The sequence below is a fragment of the Alligator mississippiensis genome, chromosome 2, assembly GCF_030867095.1.
Source record: "Alligator mississippiensis isolate rAllMis1 chromosome 2, rAllMis1, whole genome shotgun sequence".
NCBI lineage: Eukaryota > Metazoa > Chordata > Crocodylia > Alligatoridae > Alligator > Alligator mississippiensis.
In genome coordinates this window covers 300,375,254-300,394,355 of record NC_081825.1, presented here as the reverse complement: position 1 = coordinate 300,394,355, position 19,102 = coordinate 300,375,254, and the positions used below count along the sequence as shown (strand labels likewise).

The 19,102-nt window shown below is 45.7% G+C and overlaps 1 protein-coding gene across 2 annotated transcripts in view; it reads right to left on the bottom strand.

The window, feature by feature from the left end:
• Window positions 1-19,102, bottom strand: part of DDHD1 (DDHD domain containing 1) — a 92,634-nt gene that overhangs the window by 18,357 nt on the left and 55,175 nt on the right. For both annotated transcript variants that reach the window (XM_019495773.2, XM_059723405.1), the window contains one exon: window positions 2,492-2,757. In XM_019495773.2, coding sequence (XP_019351318.2) covers window positions 2,492-2,757 — 266 coding nt within the window. The remainder of the gene's footprint in view (window positions 1-2,491; window positions 2,758-19,102) is intronic.

The window sequence follows — 19,102 nt, the reverse complement described above, 5'->3', positions numbered from 1 at the left end:
CCTCATTTTTGGATTTAAATGGGGTGGGGGAGTCGGAGCGGCTTGGAGTCAGAGCCGTAGCTGTTGTCCCCCCCCCCGTCATGTGCCCAGTACAGCCTCCTCTGCCCTTTGCCTCTCCATTGCTGCTTAGCCTCAGTCTCACCTCTGGCTCTGGCCCTGCTCTGACCCGGGCTGTGGAGCACATGGCGGCTCCAGCCCCTGCCCAGCCAAGCAGCAGTGACAGTGGTAATGGCAACTCTGGCCATGGGTCCAGCTCTGACCTGTGGCTGGAAGGAGGCAGGCGGCAGTGGGCAAAGCGTGGGAGGAAGGAAAACAAGGGGTAGGGGTCAGTCACTTCACTCACCCTCACCTGCCCCCTCGACTGTAGCAGGGCTGGGAGAGGTGGGGGTGGGGGAGCTGAATTTAAGAAGACTCTTTGTTGATTAGATTCTAGACATGGAAAGTTATAACCAACATACTTTTTCCAAGTCTAGAACATGATTACTGAAGGGCTGTCTTCAATTCAGAGTGGTCTTGGATTTGGGTAAATATGGTATTAGATTGGGCACTTTCTATAAGCAAGACTCCTGAGAGAGCCCTGTGCACCATATGGTGATAGAGACACAATGATATGGACTGATGTGGATAACCTGGAGAGGGTCCAGAGAAGGGCCACTCGTATGGTTAAGGGCTTGCAGGCCAAGCCCTATGAGGAGAGACTGGGGCACCTGGACCTCTTTGGCCTCTGCAAGAGAAGGCTGAGAGGCAACCTTGTGCCTGCCTATAAGTTCATCACGGGGGCACAGAAGGGAATTGGTGAGGCTCTACTCACCAAGGAGCCCGTGGGGGTCACAAGAAATAATGGCCACAAGCTAGCAGAGAGCAGATTTAGACTGGACGTTAGGAGGAACTTCTTCACAGTTCAAGTGGCCAAAATCTGGAATGGGCTCCCAAGGGAGCTGGTGCTCTCCCCTACCCTGGGGGTCTTCAAGAGGGGGTTAGATGAGTATCTAGCTGGGGTCATCTAGACCCAGCACTCTTTCCTGCCTATGCAGGGGGTCGGACTCGATGATCTATTGAGGTCCCTTCCGGCCCTAACATCTACGAATCTATGATTTCTCCCTCTGCTCAAGATAGCTCGTTTCATAATGAGAGATATCCAATATTGTAAGCATGTATACTACAAATGGAAAGCTAAAGACTCCGGTACAATTTCGAACATTTAAGAACAGAATCAAACAAACTACTCCAGACACAAGCATTTTCAAAAGCCCAGCAATAACTTTAGTAAGACTACAATCTTTGAAATTCAAAAGTTACAGAATGCAATTGCGTATTTCAGATGAGCGTTCACAATAGCGTCAAACCGAACTGCACACCTCAGAAAGCAAGAGAAAGACTCTTCTCTTTATTCACCAATGCATACGTCAGATTTATCACTTGGATTGACCTGCGAAACCCTGCAGCATGTTTGCTCCTGCCTGGGCTACTGGAGCAACGTTAGGATTTGAGGTTTCACCCGTCAAACCCTAACAACAGATGAAAAGGGGCATCAGGGCTGCAAAGTTTGGTGTTCTTCCCATTTTACATTCCCTCAGGTGGGTCACATTATTAAGAGATCAGGTTATAGTGCCTTGCAGCTGATAGAGTCAGACTGCACCCAGTCACTAACACAATTACACACCTTACACAGTAAAAGGCTTCATCCTATGTAGCTTCTGCCTCAAATCTTTGCAGAAGTCCGGACACTGGTAATGGAGTATCTGGCAATCTGATAGTGCCCTCATCACTTGCCTTACAGCCCCCTAGGTTATTGGGAAGGAGGGTCAATTGACCCTCCTGAGCTGTCCTCATCAGACCTGGAGGATCTCCCTGCCACTGAAGACCTTGACCAACATCTGTAACCCTCACTTACTGCCATGCCCAGAATTTGTAAGCAACACAACGCTAACGTTTCTGGCTGAACAAAGGCAGGAGAGAAAGGTGGATAACTTCCATCCGAGTCCTGGATATGCTCAGAAAACTGACACTCCTTTAGAAAGCAAGCAGCTAAATGCTGGATACAGGGGACACTTACAGCTCAGCTCCCAGTTCCAACTATTGAATCCCTGCTCCCACCTCAGAGATGGGCAGTGTGTGGCCTCCCTGGAAACTGAAAAACTACTTTGCTGAATGCAAGTACAGAATCACCCCTAACCCAAGACAGTTAAGACTCAGTCTTGCATTCTGGAAGTGATCTCTCCTTCAGTCCAGCAATGAAACCGAAGCCAGAGCTGGCCAGCAGCAGCAAGCCCAGCATGGGCTGGGAGCTCCGGTCCCTGCTCCCGGCTTCCCTCATCTATCAGGCCCTGTAGTTATAAAGTTAGCACTTACCACTGCCATTCAATGCCAGCAGAACAGCAGCAGTCACTGGGCATGACTGGCACCAGCAACAGTGGATGTGGGAAACTCCTAAAGAGTTTCACTGAGAGATGGAGATTGCTCCTTAATCATGAGAATGTGCATACTTTACCGTTGCTTAGTTATGTAAAGTTCTTCAATCAAATGTTGCTCCTCGTAGCTCATCCAACGGTCTTCGAGCTCCTCTTCCTCCTCCCTCTGTAGTAACTGTTCATAAAGTCTAACTGGATTCCAGCCAGTCATTATGTCATAAGTGATTACACATCCTAGGGAATGGGACACAATTGAGACCTTCCCTCCTTTTTCTTCAAATTCTGGGTTCCGAGAACAGAAGAGAGTGTACAGGCGGTTCAGCTCCTGCTGAAGACCTTTAACTAGCTGTTTGAAAAGAGAAAAACAAAACAAAACCAGGTTGAGATATTATGAACTAATTTAGTCTTTCCCTGCGTTTCCTGAAATGACTTCAGGCTAGATGAAACTCTGTTGGTGACGAGGAGTGCATCCTCAAGCATATGCGGAGTCTGAGAGTGGTACTCACGCCTTGAGAAATGTACTTATCGCTGAGTAACTTAAACTTTAGCATAGTTCCTGTTTTCTACTCTCTCAAAACCAGCCCCAAAAATTCTCTTTTATCGAAGAAGGGCAAATTAACCTAGATTTTAAATTTCCTGGCTGCAATTTAAAAGAGCTCCATCACTGGACTGCTTTTTGCCCTTTCAGCATGGCTACTTAGGATCCATTAAAATCCAAACCTTGGCCTCAGAAATGTAAGAGTCAGCAAAGAGATGAGCTTTTGACAGGTATGCATGCAATCCGTGGGAGCAGGCCAAGCTCAGGAGCCAGGGTGAGAGAAGGATCCCATTTAGTACCGGGAGCTGTGCAGGCAACAGAACATATCCTGCTTCTTTCAGGACAGCGGTTCTCAATCTTTTTTAGGCTCGAGGCACTCCTCGAGAGGCTCTGCTCCCCCTAAGACAATGTCAGCTTTTTTCTTTTTTGACTACAGAAGAATAAAAGTGAGAACTAGTACAGCAGTTCATCTGTTGCAGAGCTCAGAAAGACCACAACTAGGGATTTCTGTTGCCAATCTCTGGGTTTATTTCGCAAATCACAATTGTACACCTAACAATTTGTGGCACTGCAATGCGCCCTTGAAAGGATCTCAAGGCACCCCAGGGTGCCATGGTACGCTGGTTGAAAACTTCTGCTTTAGGAGCTCCGTAAGACCGCACACAAGTCATCATGTTCAATAAGTCTAGTTATCTTCAGCGAGCTCATGATGGGCTCAGGCTGGTGGCTGTCACCTCCCAGTATTCACCCGTATACTTTTCTTGCATTGTAAATTCCCAGAACACCCTATGCTGAGCATGTACAGCATGAAGATAATTTTCCAAGTGCTTTAGGAATTCACAAAACTCTCGATTCTCTCTTCATTACCCTTTGCCGCTGGGACTGACTGTGCCACTAGCAAGAGGCAAGTTCCCACTTTTTGTCCTTTTGGTGGAAGTGAGAATTTTGCCATCTGTCCTTGCTGGGAAGTGTGAAGAGCTTGCTGGCTCTTTTGCTGTTACTCATACTCGAGGTGGAGACTGAGTACCGTTGTTACCCTCATGCACATATAAGAGACTGTTATACATTATTTAAAGTTCTTGCCATGCTGTACCCCAAGAGGTATACAAGAATTTCCTTCCACGTACTTTTTAGTCATTCAGTTTTCCTTGACCCGATCAAGAAGAGGTGCACCGATAAAGATTTTCTTGGTCGATATCGGCAGCTGATGATTAACCAACCGTATCAGCCAATGCTGATCTGATAACTGATATGTGTAATAATGCAAGACATTTTAAACTACTGACATAAATATATTTTTTTTTTTTTAGGCACTCTTGCAGCCTCCTGTGTCTCATGTACCAGCATCCCCATGCTTAAAAATCTGGCGGGGATATGGGAGGACCCTGCTGCAGAGCAGTGGGTAGTGGCTGCTGCGGCCCCTGCCAAGCTCTGTCCTGGCCCCTGGGGCCTGAATGCCTGCGCACTGTGGGCTGAATCACGCCAGGCTGGGTTGGGCCAGGCAGCTCTGCCTGCCCATCATGTCTCTGCAGCACTTGCCACCTTTTACAGTGCCCACCCTGGCCCCAGCCCACACCATGCCAGCTGCTCTGCTCCAGCCTGGCCTGGCCCCCAGTGAGGGGATGGGGTAGGGATGGGAAATGGCTTGGGACCCTGCATGCAGACTGGGGTGACCTCTGCACTCAAGGTCACCCCAGCTCACAGGAGTGAACCCAGGCATCTGGGGCCCTGGTTATACAGCATAGTTAATCAGTGAAGATTACTGGCTACAACAGGCAAAAAAACCTGATGGTCAATAATGTCATTTCTGTTTTATCAGTGCCGATCCAATATCCAACTGATCTATCAGTGCACCTCTACTATTCAGCTCGCTGCTTGATTACAATACAAACGAACAACAGTTCGAGAGACTGCTCCATCTTGTTTCTTCTGCTATATTGCTGAAGGAAGCATGGTAAATAGAATAATTTTCCTAGAGAATTAACTGTAAATGATGTCTTAAAAGAGTAAGAAGCCACACAACAGGCACAAAGAATCAGTTCTGGAAGAAAAGCACACATTATAGTAGATTCCAATTCTACAGCAGGATTCAAAATGTAGATCGCAATAACGTTCAGGAAGAGCGAGTTTTATAATCAAGTATAATTTACAGACACGTACGGCAATATGTATGCATGTCGTAGACTAAGCCTGGGGTCAGAGCCTATTCCTCTTATTAGGCGCCTAATTTGATTAGGTACTTAAGCGTGACACTATTCTACCCCGCCTGCTCCCTGTAAACTGTCAGCACGTCTACTTTAGGGGAAGCTGCCCTTGAGTCTTAAAAGGGAGTCTGGAGGTGCTCGTCTCAGACCAGTCTCAGCCTCTGGTGCTTCCTCTCTGCTCTCTCTCCGGCCCTAATCGTGGCCTCCAACCATGGACCTGTGGCAATGTCCATGCCTCCCAGGTCTTGCTCAGTCCTTTTCATTGGGCCCGCAGGCTCTTCTAGCTCCTGGTCCCCTGGGCCCTTGGCCTTGCCTTGGCTTCTGCTCACTCAGGCCTCCAGCTCCGAATCTCAACCTCGGTTCACTTGGGGCCTGACCCTGCTCTGGCGTTAGTCTATTGGTAGGGACCTACCGAAAGCACAATTGTGCGATTTCTGCGGAAAATTTGAGAATCGGGCATTTTCAGCAAAAAATGGTGGGCTCCACAAAATGTTGTGAGCTCGCAAAAAAAACACCTTACCAGAAAGTGGGGGGAAGCCCTGGAGCTTCGTGGAGTGAAGGGTGGGGGGAAGCGGCAGCGGGGAGGCTACAAGCAGCCCATGGGGGCTCGCCTGGGCCCGGGCCAGTTGTGGCAGGCAGCCAGGAAGCTGCAAGCAACCGCACCGGGCTCCACAAAGCCCTGGCTTGGCCGGCAGCGGGTGCACAGGTACCTCGGGGATGATGGCGGTGCAGCTGCCCCGAGCCTCTTCCCCACCAGTGGCCCCGAGGAGTGTGTGCACTCACTACCAGCAAGGAGCTGGGCTGGGGCTTGGTGGAGTCCTGTGCAGCCATTTGCTTGGGGATGGCCTCAAACCATGGCTTAATTATCCTGATTAAGCAGGGAAGCAATTAATCCATACATCACTAAACATGGATTAACAGCTTCCCTGGGTTTACTCAGGGTAATTAAGCCCCAGTTTTGGATCATCTGGCAATCTGCGGGGAGGAGTAGGGCCACCGGGGCCCCTTGGCAAGAGGTGTGTGCGTGTGGGGCGGCACCGTGCTCCGCCCATGAAAATGGCACCTGGCCCCGCCAGCTCCCTGCAAAATTGGGTGGGCGCCTCCTTGAGTTGGGTAGGCCCCTATTTAGTCTGGTTCTGGCTTCAGCCCCTTAACCTCAGCCCCTCTGCTCTAGCTTCAGCCTACCTGTCGGGGCTTCAGACCCCAGCTTTTGCCTCTATAAATCCTCCAGCCCTTACACAGCTTAAAACTGCTGTGCGCTCCAAGCACCATCCTGTGCTCTCCAAACCACCCCTTAAAGCCACTCTGAAGGGCCCGTTTACTATGAACAAATCCTTACTGGAAACCACCCCACAGGGTGAACAGAAACAGGCATCAACTGAACGCTAACCCAGCTGGGCACACTCACCAAGCGGGAGAGGCTCTCCTGCCCCACTAGTGGCTCCTCCTCTCCTTCTGGACCCGAGTCCCCTACATCCTGCAGGACAGTTCCCCTCTCCCTGACGGTCAGGGACTGAGTGACACCCTCCGCCCAGGAGGCAAGCCAAACACAGGCCAACCCTGGCCCTACTGGTTAGCTGACCCCTGACGCTCAGTCCCGGTGCAGGTTTCCTGCTATCCCATCTACAGCTTCATTTATGCTCTGCAAGAGGCCAATCCACAGTCCTGGGTCAGTCGCTCCTCATTAAGCAGCCTCTGTACCTCTCTGCAGCCCTCAGCTCGCTGCTGGCCTGGAGCTCGCCTTCTGTGAAGCCTCTTGCTAGGCAGCTTGTGATGCATAGGAGGGGCAGATTTCTGCACCCACAGTACGCGCAATGGGGCGGGGGGAAGGACAGCTGCACCTGGATCCATGTCCTGGTGAGCAAAGGGGGAGCTCTGATTTTCAATGATAAAAAACCCAAAATCAAACACTGAAATATACAGGTATTTAGAATTTATTTTATTATAATGATTGAGGCACAGGTAGGCTTCCAAACTGCTTTGAAATTGTAAATACAATCAATAAAACACTGTTTTCAACTGATGCTTATATATATATATATATATATATATATATATATATATATATATATATATATATATATATATATAGAGAGAGAGAGAGAGAGAGAGAGAGAGAGTGGTGTTTCATTTTAATTGTGGAAAAACATGGATTTGGGTTTTTTGTTTTTAAATCAGAGAAAATCGTGTGTCCCCACCCTTTAAAATCAGAGAATTTTGGGTTTTTTTGCCAGAGAAGACCAGGATCCCTGCTGATCAGAGGCTTCTCTGCTGGTCTTGGGAAGCTGAGCCCCTCGTCCTCCTCTGGAGCCAAGTTCACCCAAGTCGCCCAAGTCCTTGCCCCTCGAGTCACAAAAATCCTGTTCTTAAAGGGACCTTGCAAGTTTTACTCTTCAGCCCTTTTAGAACATGGATGGGGTGCCCTGTTACACCGCTTAATTGCAAATCTACCTGTGCAAATAGGTAGATTTGGAAATATTTCATATTTGGTTATTTCCAAATAACCTGGAAATAAATCTACCTATGCAAATACTGTTACTTGGAGGTACCTCTTTCTACCTATGCCACATTTTTCCAAGTTTATGTATGAGAATGTCATGAAAGACTCATTGAAAGCTTACCATTTAATTAGACTGTGTTGAAACTCCTTACCATTTAACTTGTTATTTAAGCTGCAAAGGAAGTTATTGTTCTGCTCTTTGGAAAAAAAAAATACTGTTATTTGGAGCGTTAGACTAAGCACTAAAGCATATGCATGGCAGGAAGAAGCTGTGTACTCAGAAGAAAGCTCGAGGACCAGATTACAACTCTGTAATTAAACCAGATCATCTAATAGAGATTCCTTCTCAACCTTAAATCACTGTACACCAAACCAGCTTGTACAGTAACATTTTCAATCGCCATCGTTATAGTGTCCCAAATGAAGGGTATAGTCAAATACTTTGCAGCTGTGGCAAAACAAAGAAGAAAGCCACCCCATAATCTGTAAGCACCAGCTACTCTGCTCTTACCACACAGGTCTACATCAGCGTTAGGACTACCAAATCTTTTGGCATCTAGTAAGGTAAAAAGAAAAACAACATAGCTTACAGTTTAAGCTGCAGCTAAGAAACAATTCATTAATCAGTATGTGTCACAAGAATGCTGTTTAGCCCTCAAATGCTCTCCAGCCATCAGAGATGCACGATACCGTCTCGCAACAGAACACTTCAGTTGGAAAAAGAATGGTGCCATTCAATGCGTTTTATACCTCCTCCAGATCTGTTTTATCATGACACGCTGTTATGTACACCTCTTCTCCACTCTATAAAAATGCATCAGTAGGTTTCAAACTCCTTTATGCTCGCTACATCAATGGTTTTCTATGTCCGTATCTGAGATCAAAAGCACTACTTGAATTCTCTGTTGGCCTTCCTCTACTAGATTGCTTTTTTTCCTGTGCTCCAACCAGTTCCAGTATCAATATTTAATAGCGAAAAATTTCAGTGGCTTACTTCAAAACATGCTTTTCCCGGCCAAGGAACCAAGTGAACAGAACAAGCTGTGTTTTCTTCCAAGAGCAGTTATTTGTCCTACAGCGACTCTTAATTTTTCTAGCTGTGTTACCCACATAGATTTTGCTCTTTGCAACACCCATGTGAGCGAGTAGATTCGCTGCACCCAGCACTACCTGCTCTAACTCTGCTTGTACCCCTCACAATTTCCAGGCTTTGGCAGCTTAGGACGACATAAGGGACAGGAGTCACTGCAACGACTACTCTGTTCCTTCAATAAACAGAAGCCCATGAGCCAGGCTTCAGGTCAGCAGGGGCTTTGGGAAGAAGACCTGAAGACGAACAGTTTGATTTGCAAGCCTGGGAACACATTACACAAGGACGCACAGTGGAGTTTATCATGATCTTATCTGCACGATAAAGAGTGTGCAGACACCATGTCTCAGGGCTTATGTCTTGCTGAATCTTCTCAACTGAAGTGACAGTCACCAAAAAACACAAATTGCCATGGGTTCTTTATGGAAAGAAAGAAAAAAAAGGGAGAATTTTTGCAAGGTCTTAGGCGGTGAAAGGCTCCTTCATTCATGGAAATAAATATAAGATGGGCTTTAAGGAATTTTGCCACAATGGGGCGTGCAGACAATCAACGGGTGATGGAGGGATGGTTGCTAAATGCACCTGACCTGAATTCAAAGCAAGTCCAGATTTCTTTAGAGTACCGACAGACTGGCACGGTTACAACCACGGGAGAGACCAGAAGAGTCACCGAGCCACCCAGTCTCTCTCCTCCTTTACCATATAAAATAACCTTCTGCTTTGCAGACAGATACTCCACACTCTCAGCTGAACAGCGTCTCTGAGAAGGGTCACCTGCCCAGCATCCAGGCCGTCAAGTGGAGAAAGGCTGGGCAGAGATGTAAATTCAGGCTTGGGTTCTTTGTGCGTTAACTATTGAAACCGTCATTTCTGCCTGTAAGAAGAATCTTCGGCCAAAATCTGAAATGAAAGGGACGGGGGCCCTACAAATTTGTAAGCTGTATTGAAGCCTGGACAATGAAGGTGTTGCAGTCCGGCAGCACAGGCAACGTGAGTGGCTGTTGCAACCACCTGCCATTGTATTGGGGGGACGCCAGGAGGAGCCTCCACACTGCGCTTCAAAAACAGCAACTTCTGAAAGAACTGGATTGTTCAAACTCCGTGTTTCCACTGTGAGATAAGAGTCCCCACGAAAATACACACAGACCTGAATGCTACTCAGCGTGCAGATCTTTACATCTACCGCGCATTGCAATCACTCTTGTATTTATACAATAGATGATAAACACTACAAAAGAGAAAAAGGTACAAGAGAAAAAAGCGCTTTAAAAGAATAATCCTTTTTTTTTTTATTTTCTCCCTATTATGCTTATTTAACACAGCATTATATTTTGGAAGTTTCTTTCTCATCCTCTTCACTGAAAGTAGTTCACCAATTAACTTTAGTGGCATGAAAAACTCAGACTGATGCTTCTTTAAAAATTTTAAAACCAGGTCTACTTCAAGCTGGACTGTACACTCTTCAGGGTAGAGACCCTGCGTTTCTACCTATTTAAACAACATCCAGCATAAAAAGGCCCGTTTTGTTTGGGGGCCATGTGGGCACTACAACACAAACAGTGCCCATGGTAAAGCTGCATCTTTTGGGGGGGGGGGGGGGGGGGGGACGTTTGGTAAGCAAGGATCCCTGGCATACCTGTTTTCTAGGCAGGGCAGCAGGTACTTTTTTTTAACCTCATAAGTTACAAAGATTTGCAAGTAGCAGGTCTGAGGACGGACAGAAGTCAGGAAGCAAGCCTCTGGTGCAAGTGGGAGAAGTTGTTTGCATTAAAGTAGCAAACAGATTTGCCTAAGGGTTTGATGCTGACTTCAAAATGCAAGCAGACTTTTAATACCCAGCTGGTGTTCAACAATGTCAGCAGATCAGGAATGATAAATGGAAGAAAAATATCAGCAGGCAGAATGAGCAGACAATGAGGTGTACTGCTGCCCTTGGAGGCATCTTCTACATTTTAGCCGCATGAAGAGCAGATCTGGTACAGATGCCCAAGGCTCATGCTGCAAGTTGAAATCTTTGCCATGAGAAGCAAGTCTTCCATGTAAGAAACGTGAGGCCACAGGATCAAGTTGCTCAGAAGTCATCAGTTTATATTCCACAAGGCAGCGGTTAAATACACCGTACCCTTCATGGACCTGACTATAGGCTGGGCAGGGAACTGCCTTCTGCAGGCTCATGAGAAGCCAGAATGACAAGCACAGAATTTGAGAGAAACATCTGTAAAACCAGACTGATAATATCAAGCCGTTTAAGAGGGTCAGGAGGGTCTGTTCAGATCAGATCAGATCAGTCTATTCCACTTAAAATGACATGCTTGCTTGCCCATTCATACCATCGGATGAAGTACGGTGCTGCCCACAAACACTCGTCTCTGTGAACCAGGTAATCTCTCAGATGTTACTCTGTCCTATCTTCTTCATGATTTCAGGCTAACATTGCTATCCGCCTCTTGTTCATTTGCCTGCTATATCATTTTTAAGCAGCAAGAAGAAACAGCCCCATTTCTCTAACCGCTAAGGAATCCCAATCACCAAGGGGAGGATAAACTTTTTTGTGAACAAGCCTAGTGGGACCTCCAGCCAGACAAGACGCACAGTGACGGTCAGGATGTGGTGTAAACATATGAAGATGATATAACCACCTCCCCTTTGATGTGAGGGCTTACGCCCGAGATGCCCAAGAATAAAGGGGAGGAAGGGCAATAATTATGTATCCAGTAAAAACACCTTGGTCTCTCCCTGCGCAGGGAAAGGAAAACAAGTCCACAAACTCACAGCATCCCATGCAGACACCTGGATTTTATGATCCAAATCATTTTGTAGGTAGTGAGTGCTTGTGTACTTGTAGGGGGTGGGAGGCATTACCAACTGGGTGAGCTTGTCTGCTCTGGCATTTTCCTTTCTATCACATAAGTGGCAACCTTAAGTGACAGTTCCTAGTCCCCTTCCAGGCCAGGTGAGAGATCCCAACTTTCCTGCTTGCGGATATTAAACACAGGGGCCAACATGCTTGGATCCAAGCAGGCTCTTCAGTACGTTTTGAGAGGGTCTGTGCTCACAAGATCGGCTGAAACAAATTTCAACCTTTTTTCCAAGTTCTGTTCTCTTTGGCTGCTCAGCAACTTTTGAGTCCTTGGGGCTTATCGACAGGGTGGCAGTGATTCATGCACAACGCAGTCACCTGGGCTGGTGGCAGGCTCCAAAGGCAGAAATGTGCAAGTGAGGCCTTTTCCAAGCTCATCCCTCTGTACCTGCTCTCGAGATCTTGCTCTCTGACAGGACTTTGAACAAACCGGTGGGTGAAAGTGGACAGGGCATGCTGGGACAGGGTCGGCAAGCCCTTAGTGCATCACGCATTGAAAGAATGGACCATCCTAAATCTCTGGAGGTGAACTATGAGCATCGTGAATACTGCTGAGGCCAACAGCCCCTTGTCCTCAAACCAAAGGCTCTTGCCAAGGTCTTTAATGACCTGCTCTTGGCCAAAGCCCAGAACCTGTTTTACATCCTTACTCTCTGTGGCCTCCCAGCTGCCTCTGACACAGCGAACTAACCCTGCTTCTCTGAACACCTCAGCCTCCCTCGTCGTCCATGATTCTGCGAGAACAATGAGACAGGTGAGAGGAGGAACAGGTCAGGACAGAGGACTCTCTGCACCTCTCATCCATCTTTCTTCCAGAGGCCTCTCTTTACCCCTTCTCTCCTCCCTCTGTACTTTAACACCATGTCATTTCATTAATAAACCTTTCCCAAAGAGGCTGTAATCTAAGACAAGCACTAAGAGATGAATACCATGTATGGAGGAGTACAAAGAAAAAGGACAGTACTGTCGGCATGACAGGTAGTGGTCTTAACACTTCAGCCGCCTAACCAGCATCAAGTTTTCAGAGGCATCAGGAAAGAGTTTTATAGAAGGTACTGAAAGAGCACAAAGATTTAGCTTTGCAGATATTTACAGGGAGCTTCTCCCTAACGCATAGCAAAGAAAATGCTTGCATGATTAAGACAATTGGCTAAGAAGGTAGCAGCATTTTTGTAGCAGCGTTCTGAATGGAAGAGAGTGGGACGAACCATCTGTCCACGCCAGAGAGTGGAATGTTATAGTAACCAAGATGAGAGTCTGGACAAGAATATGAATTGTGTGAATGGACAGGAAAGGCAGTACACATCAGAGACGCTATGGAGAAAGAACGTGCAAGACTGAGACGCAAGCCTAGACGCAGGGGCCTGGAGCCCTTCCTAGCCCGAGTTCACCTGTTCCTGCTCAAGTGCTAAGTCTGGCCAAATGAAAACTGGTTTTCAGAATTCAGCTGACCACTAATGTCACGTGCGACTAAGATTAAGTAAGAATTTTAATAGAAGCATATTCAGCACACTGGCACTTCATCAAGCTGGGAATATATTCAAGAACGATTAAATAAATGAATTGAGTAGGATAAGTGGGAAAGAAAACTCTATCAAGTAGCTCTCCAGCTACTAGCTTCAAGAAACTAAGCAAAAATCATATTGCATCTGTCAAAGCTAAAAGATTCTCACTTCACAACCCTCTTACCTTCAAACATATAAAAGGGTAACAAACAATCGCCTCTTGCTGCCAAGGCTGCGTGCAGTATCAGCCCATTTCCAGAGTGCCCTCTTGATGGCAATTTACTACAGAGAAGATATAGCCTGGACAGTGAAATATGAGAAACCAAGTCTATTCTTTTTCAGCCTCTCCTCCTTGTAAAGGGCAATTCAGTGAGAGGTTTACAAAGGTTGGGAATATGTCCTTTATGCGAGGCATACAGCTCCCCATTATAACAGAGAAGCTTTTGTTATTTAGCTGCATACACTGAAACATGGAGAGCACTTAAACTTCATCTGAACAATTGCTTCAACTTTGTTGTTTTTTTCTTTAAATAAAAGGCTATAATGATGTCCGTCAAAATTTATGCCAAGCCTATGAATCTTTGTAAAGAGAGTTTTAGCACTTGCGAGATATAGAAACAGTAAGTTGTTTGTAACTTGTTTTACTTCCAAATGAAGCATACAACTGGTAAACCCTATTAATAATATTTAGAGATGATGGACAAATCGAGTCATTTCAAGCAAGACGACTAATTCCTGCTCAAGGCATCCCTTCATTAGGCAGATTGTGCATTACAGTGCGTTAACTGGCCTAGAAAAGTATTTTATCTACCCTAACAAGCCTGCAGTTCTTGCTCCTCAGATCTCATTAAGGACCAGCTAAAAATGGCCAGATGGGATACCCTGAAGGAACAGAGGCTCGGTGACAGACTGCCGGTAGATGGCATACTTCCTTAAGTACAGCGCTCTGGAAAGCACAGTCTTCGAGACATAAGGGAGAGCTCTGAAACCCTGCAGTCGTATACAGTCCCACGGGCTATTCTGCAGCAAAACAATTATTAAATGCGATGTCCTGGCCACGTTTTCAGCACTCAGTTCCACTGTCATTTTAACTAGGTCTGGTGTTTTTCATTTCCTCTTCTAAGCTGTTGAGAACTAGTGCTTGGCCCTGTTAAATAGCTTATGGATTTACGGCATTTCGGTCATGGGTGAAGTGACCACATGTACTTCCTGCTAACCTCACCGGGACTTTGGAAGGCTTAATCTATGGAAGCTGCTAGACATCCACAGATGAAAGACAGAATCCATGCTGTGATCAGAGGACATTTTCTGCCAAGATGCATATAATGTAATTGAACTTCCTAATTGTAGTTCTGTACAATTGGTAAGTTTAAATACAGTGAAGGTCAGTGAAATGAGCATTTAACAAGAGAACAAAGGTGATAAAATGCTATGCATCAATTAGTCTTTTTAATCTATGTCAAAGCCATTTATTATTAAACACTAAGCTACAGTAACGCTGCTGTGAAACCAAGGAGCCCATTGAAATCAGCGTTACCTAAGGTTATGTTACCATAATCACTACCTCCTTTGTCAGAATTAAATGACTGTTCACACAGACAGAGGAGATATCTCTATATGGGCATGAATATTTAATTACACGGTTCCCCACTCATTTCTATGTAATTTAGAGAGTTTAACATATTACAGGAGTTTTTTTATGGGGGTTTTTCATGCCAGGCTGAAGGCAGCATATTGTGCTACTTTGTAAAATAAAAATACATCCAAGCCAGGGGCCATTTTTGGAGTCCTCTGATCCAGCACTTGCTGCAGAACAATGGTTGCTGGTGTGGGAGATGGGAGTGATCTGCCTCACTTTCATAATACTTGCCGAGTAGCCCGTATTAGCACATTACATCAAGTCCGAGACTAAATGACAAGGCTCTCACTTCAAGAAGCCACGCGGGGGGGTGGGAATAAAATGTTGGTTGCCAATTTACAAATCCCTGCATGAGATTATTTAAAGAACGGTTAAAAGTTTTAAAGCAGTCGTCACACTAGGTCTGTTAGGTCGTAAAGCCCTTACAATGGCCGATGAATTCATATCCTAAAGCATCCGAAAGGGTTGCTGCGTGAATGGCTTCTGCATTTTTCCTTAGCTGTCACTAAATGAATCCCAACGTATAGTGTCATCTGTTAGCAGAGGGACAGCAAGGTTCAATTAGTCGTTTGTGAATTACTCTGAAATCTCTGGATGAAAAGCATTAGAAATACAAACTGCTTTCAGAAAAATGGCTCAGTGTTAGGAAGTGGTAAGCAGGAATACTAATTTCAAGCAACTTATGCCCACATTACCACAATCAACCCAGACATCTGCAGCCAGGAGACTCATTTAGAAGTAGATGAAGCATTCTGAACAAGACATCCTACTACAATGCTCATAAAAGACAGTTCTCGCTCAGTAGGATGCTCTGCTCACTTGCTACTATTGAGTTTATGCAAATACAAACCTACTGAAAATAAAGAGGGGAAAGGATGAAAAAGGAGGTGTGGACCTCTCTCTGTCATGCAACATGAAAAGATATTCCAAAACTTCCTCACGCCTAAGAACACTACATTAATTGGTTTAAAAAAAAAAAATACTTGTGGATGACAAAAATATCCAGCAAGAAGCCTCCTTTCTAGCAAATATCAGAAAGCATGACAGAGGAAACTTCTCCCTCCCAAATGTTTTTGCTAACAGAGGTTAAAAAAAAAGGTAAGTTAGAAGCGTGTTCTCAAATATTCGGCAATTTCATGTACAGAGAAAACACATTTTCCTTTTTTTTTTTTGTGTGCGCGCACAAGTATTTGCTACCTAATCACTGTAAAGTTTGCTTTCCGAAGATAGGGGGGAGTTACTACATCTGTCCAAGCTAGGTCCAGGTAATTATCACAAGTAACAAGTCTTGTTACAAACCATAAATCAAGGAAATGCCCTTACAGGCAGTGAACAGATAGATTTAGGCTTGAGCATGGCCATGGCACGCTCGTTTTATTTACAGAGCACCACACAGACGTGAGAGAGTGATGCATCACCAAATATTGTAATAAATTACATTTTTCATCTATATTTGGTATCACACCTGCAACTGTATTCTCTAATCTCCCACAGGGCTAATACTGACATGCCAAACTTCTAAGCGTCTTAAAATAATACTTAAATAAAATTGCAAGAGAATTTTTGTCTTACGTTCCAGAGGGAGTTCACACTGCTTTAAATTCACATTTATTTAAGGAGTGAGAGTCAGAGCTTTCTGTGCACTTATTTACTACTCTTAGAAGGCCCCTGAGCATAATTTACAGCCACAGTTTTATTAGCAACAGAAGAAGTAGATGACATTTTTAAAATTATATTAGTTAAACAGGCTGTCCAAGGAATTTGGAAGGTAGCATCAAATCCACTGGACGGCTTTGAAATCTCAGTCCATGTTTTCTATTTTCGTATAGCTATGCATTGCTAGATTCATGATTAAGTACATGACATCACAGCTGGAGAAAAATCAAAGAAATATTACCATTATCCCTTAGACAGCATGACAGGTATTGATTTTTTTTAAAGGCCTAAACATTTCTAAAACAAATAGTTTTCCATAAAATAGGGCAAACAAAGGCTATTGTTGGTATGTTGCTCTCAAAGGGTTTTACTAGTAATTTTGTTAAGTAGTGCAGCACTGTGCCACTGTTGAGTGATATGGCATTTCTACACTCACACTAGTTAAAAAATAGGCTACTTTATGCTTAAAAACCATCCCCCAGAGATTTGTTGCCTTTCCTGATCTAAAGCTAAGCTTACACAGCGTTCTGGAAGCATGACTGCAGTTTGTGTGGATACCCGATCAGACTATAAACCAGCTAGCTCGAGTACGGACAGTAGGGAAGCCTCAACAGCACAGGGCTTCAATACAGACTGCATGAGCCTACTTTGTTTTCTTCTTTGCTTGCTTTTTAAATTATTTCGCACTCTTCTGCATACTGTCCTAAGCCTTCATCAGGAAGGGCAGCATACAAATCAAGTAAATAAATACATTTTTTTCTCTCTCTGCACCCCTGAAGGCCTTAAGATGACCTTAATTGTGAGGACACACAGCTCCACATCCTCTAATGATATTACAAAGTTTGGGAGAGGGAGAGAACCCATTAGTATGATCTTTAAGAAGGTGGGAAGAATTTTTTTTGAAGAATTTGATTCAGGTTACATTGTAAAGGAGCAAAAAAAAAAAAAAAAAAGCCAACTAAAAAACAAAAGACAATGATGTTTGCTTTGTGTAAGACGCATGAATGCACTAGTTGAATGTGCTTATGGGAATCAAAAGTTAAACTTGTAGAATCTGCTGGTGGTAATTAATGTATAGTTTTACTTTACATCCAAAAAGTATTCGGTGTGGCCAGCATGGCAGCACTCTCACCCACACCAGAGTCATCTTGTTTGGCAATACATTAGGGGAGAATGCAGAACTTCAGTTCCCTTGTAGGAAATGGTTGACATTTTTTTTTTTTAAAGGATGGAACAGATTTTAAAATATTCTGTTATAGATCTTAAATAGATGTCTGATACCTCCCGTTTCTTGTAGAATATTCACATCCCAAGATGGCATGAGATCCACACTGTGAGAGGGGAAGTAAAAGCCCGTCTAGCACATCCCAGACCCCTGCCTCATGGACCCCAATACTTACCGCAGGGGTCCAGATGAGCAGCAGCCGTGAAATGCTGACGCAGGCTCCACAGTTCTAGAGCTGCCTGAGTCTGCGAATCAGTGAATGGCAGGGGCAGAACTCCGGAGAGACAAGGGCTGCTCAAAAACCAGCCGGGAACATAGTTGGGAGGCCGGTGGGAGAAAAACGGGATGCCAGCCGGGACATGCCGCCTGCGGAGCTGGGAAGCCCAAGCACCAAATGCAGGGGAGCGGAGCTAAGTGTCTGCCGGAGGACTCCAGGAGACGGGACAAGAAACGCCAGCCTCGGGAACCGAGGAAAGCCTGGGAGCAACACTGCAGCCCCATTAGGGAGCCCAGGTACCGTGGCTGGGAATGGCAGCAGGGAACTGCTAGCCCTCTCTGGCAGCTCAGTGAGGAGGAAGATGCAGCTGGTTGCGCAGTCCTGCATGGGAACTACGAGCCCCACCAGTTTGGGAGGAACAAGAAACCGACTACAGGTCAGCTGGGACCCAGAGGCGGTCACACTGGAAAGACTGACCAGGGTGGGGCATGGGGCGGCTGCCCATCCTCACAACTACTAGGAGGGAAGGGACTGACGAGTTCCCCTACCCCCACCCCAGTGGCCAAGTGGACACTGGGAGACAGAATCCCAGGAATCTGTTGGTGGATGCCGGACACTTTCAGTTGAGCTTTCTTAGTTACAGTTAGCCCCAAGCTGGGACAGGTTTAGTTGCCCAAGACAGTCCGAACTTGAGGGACCGACCATGGGGAAGATTTTTCTGGCTGGGAAGACCAGACCCGTTTCGAGACAGGCGGTGTGGATGAGACGATCATCCAGAAGACCTGCAGGGTACAGCGTTCACCCAGGCCGTGGATGTGGTAAGGGTGGGGTTAAAGGGAGGTTCTGGAGCCCCACTAAGACCAGGGTCGAGACCCCTTTGCCTTGGGGCCACCTACAGGGAACTGCCTCCGCAATAACTAACATCAAAGACGTGGCAGGCGAGCAGGAGCAGCACCTGAACCATCTAGGTGGCACCAGAGCCCGATCTCACCCTGACGTTGCTTGGGGGCAAGGCACCTATCAAGAAGGGCCCGAAGCCCTACAACACCTACAAGAGACACACACCCACATACAAAAAATTATATTTACTCAAGCATATCAGGAAGCCAAAACTCCTAACCTACAGTGTGGTCTGCATTAGGGATGTTTTTGAAAGGGCAGGGCATAACTCAAAAAAAAAAAAAAAAAAATCCACGTTCAAGTCAGGTGCCTTATTTCCAACCAATCTAAAAATAGAGCTGTCCCTCTATTAAAGGG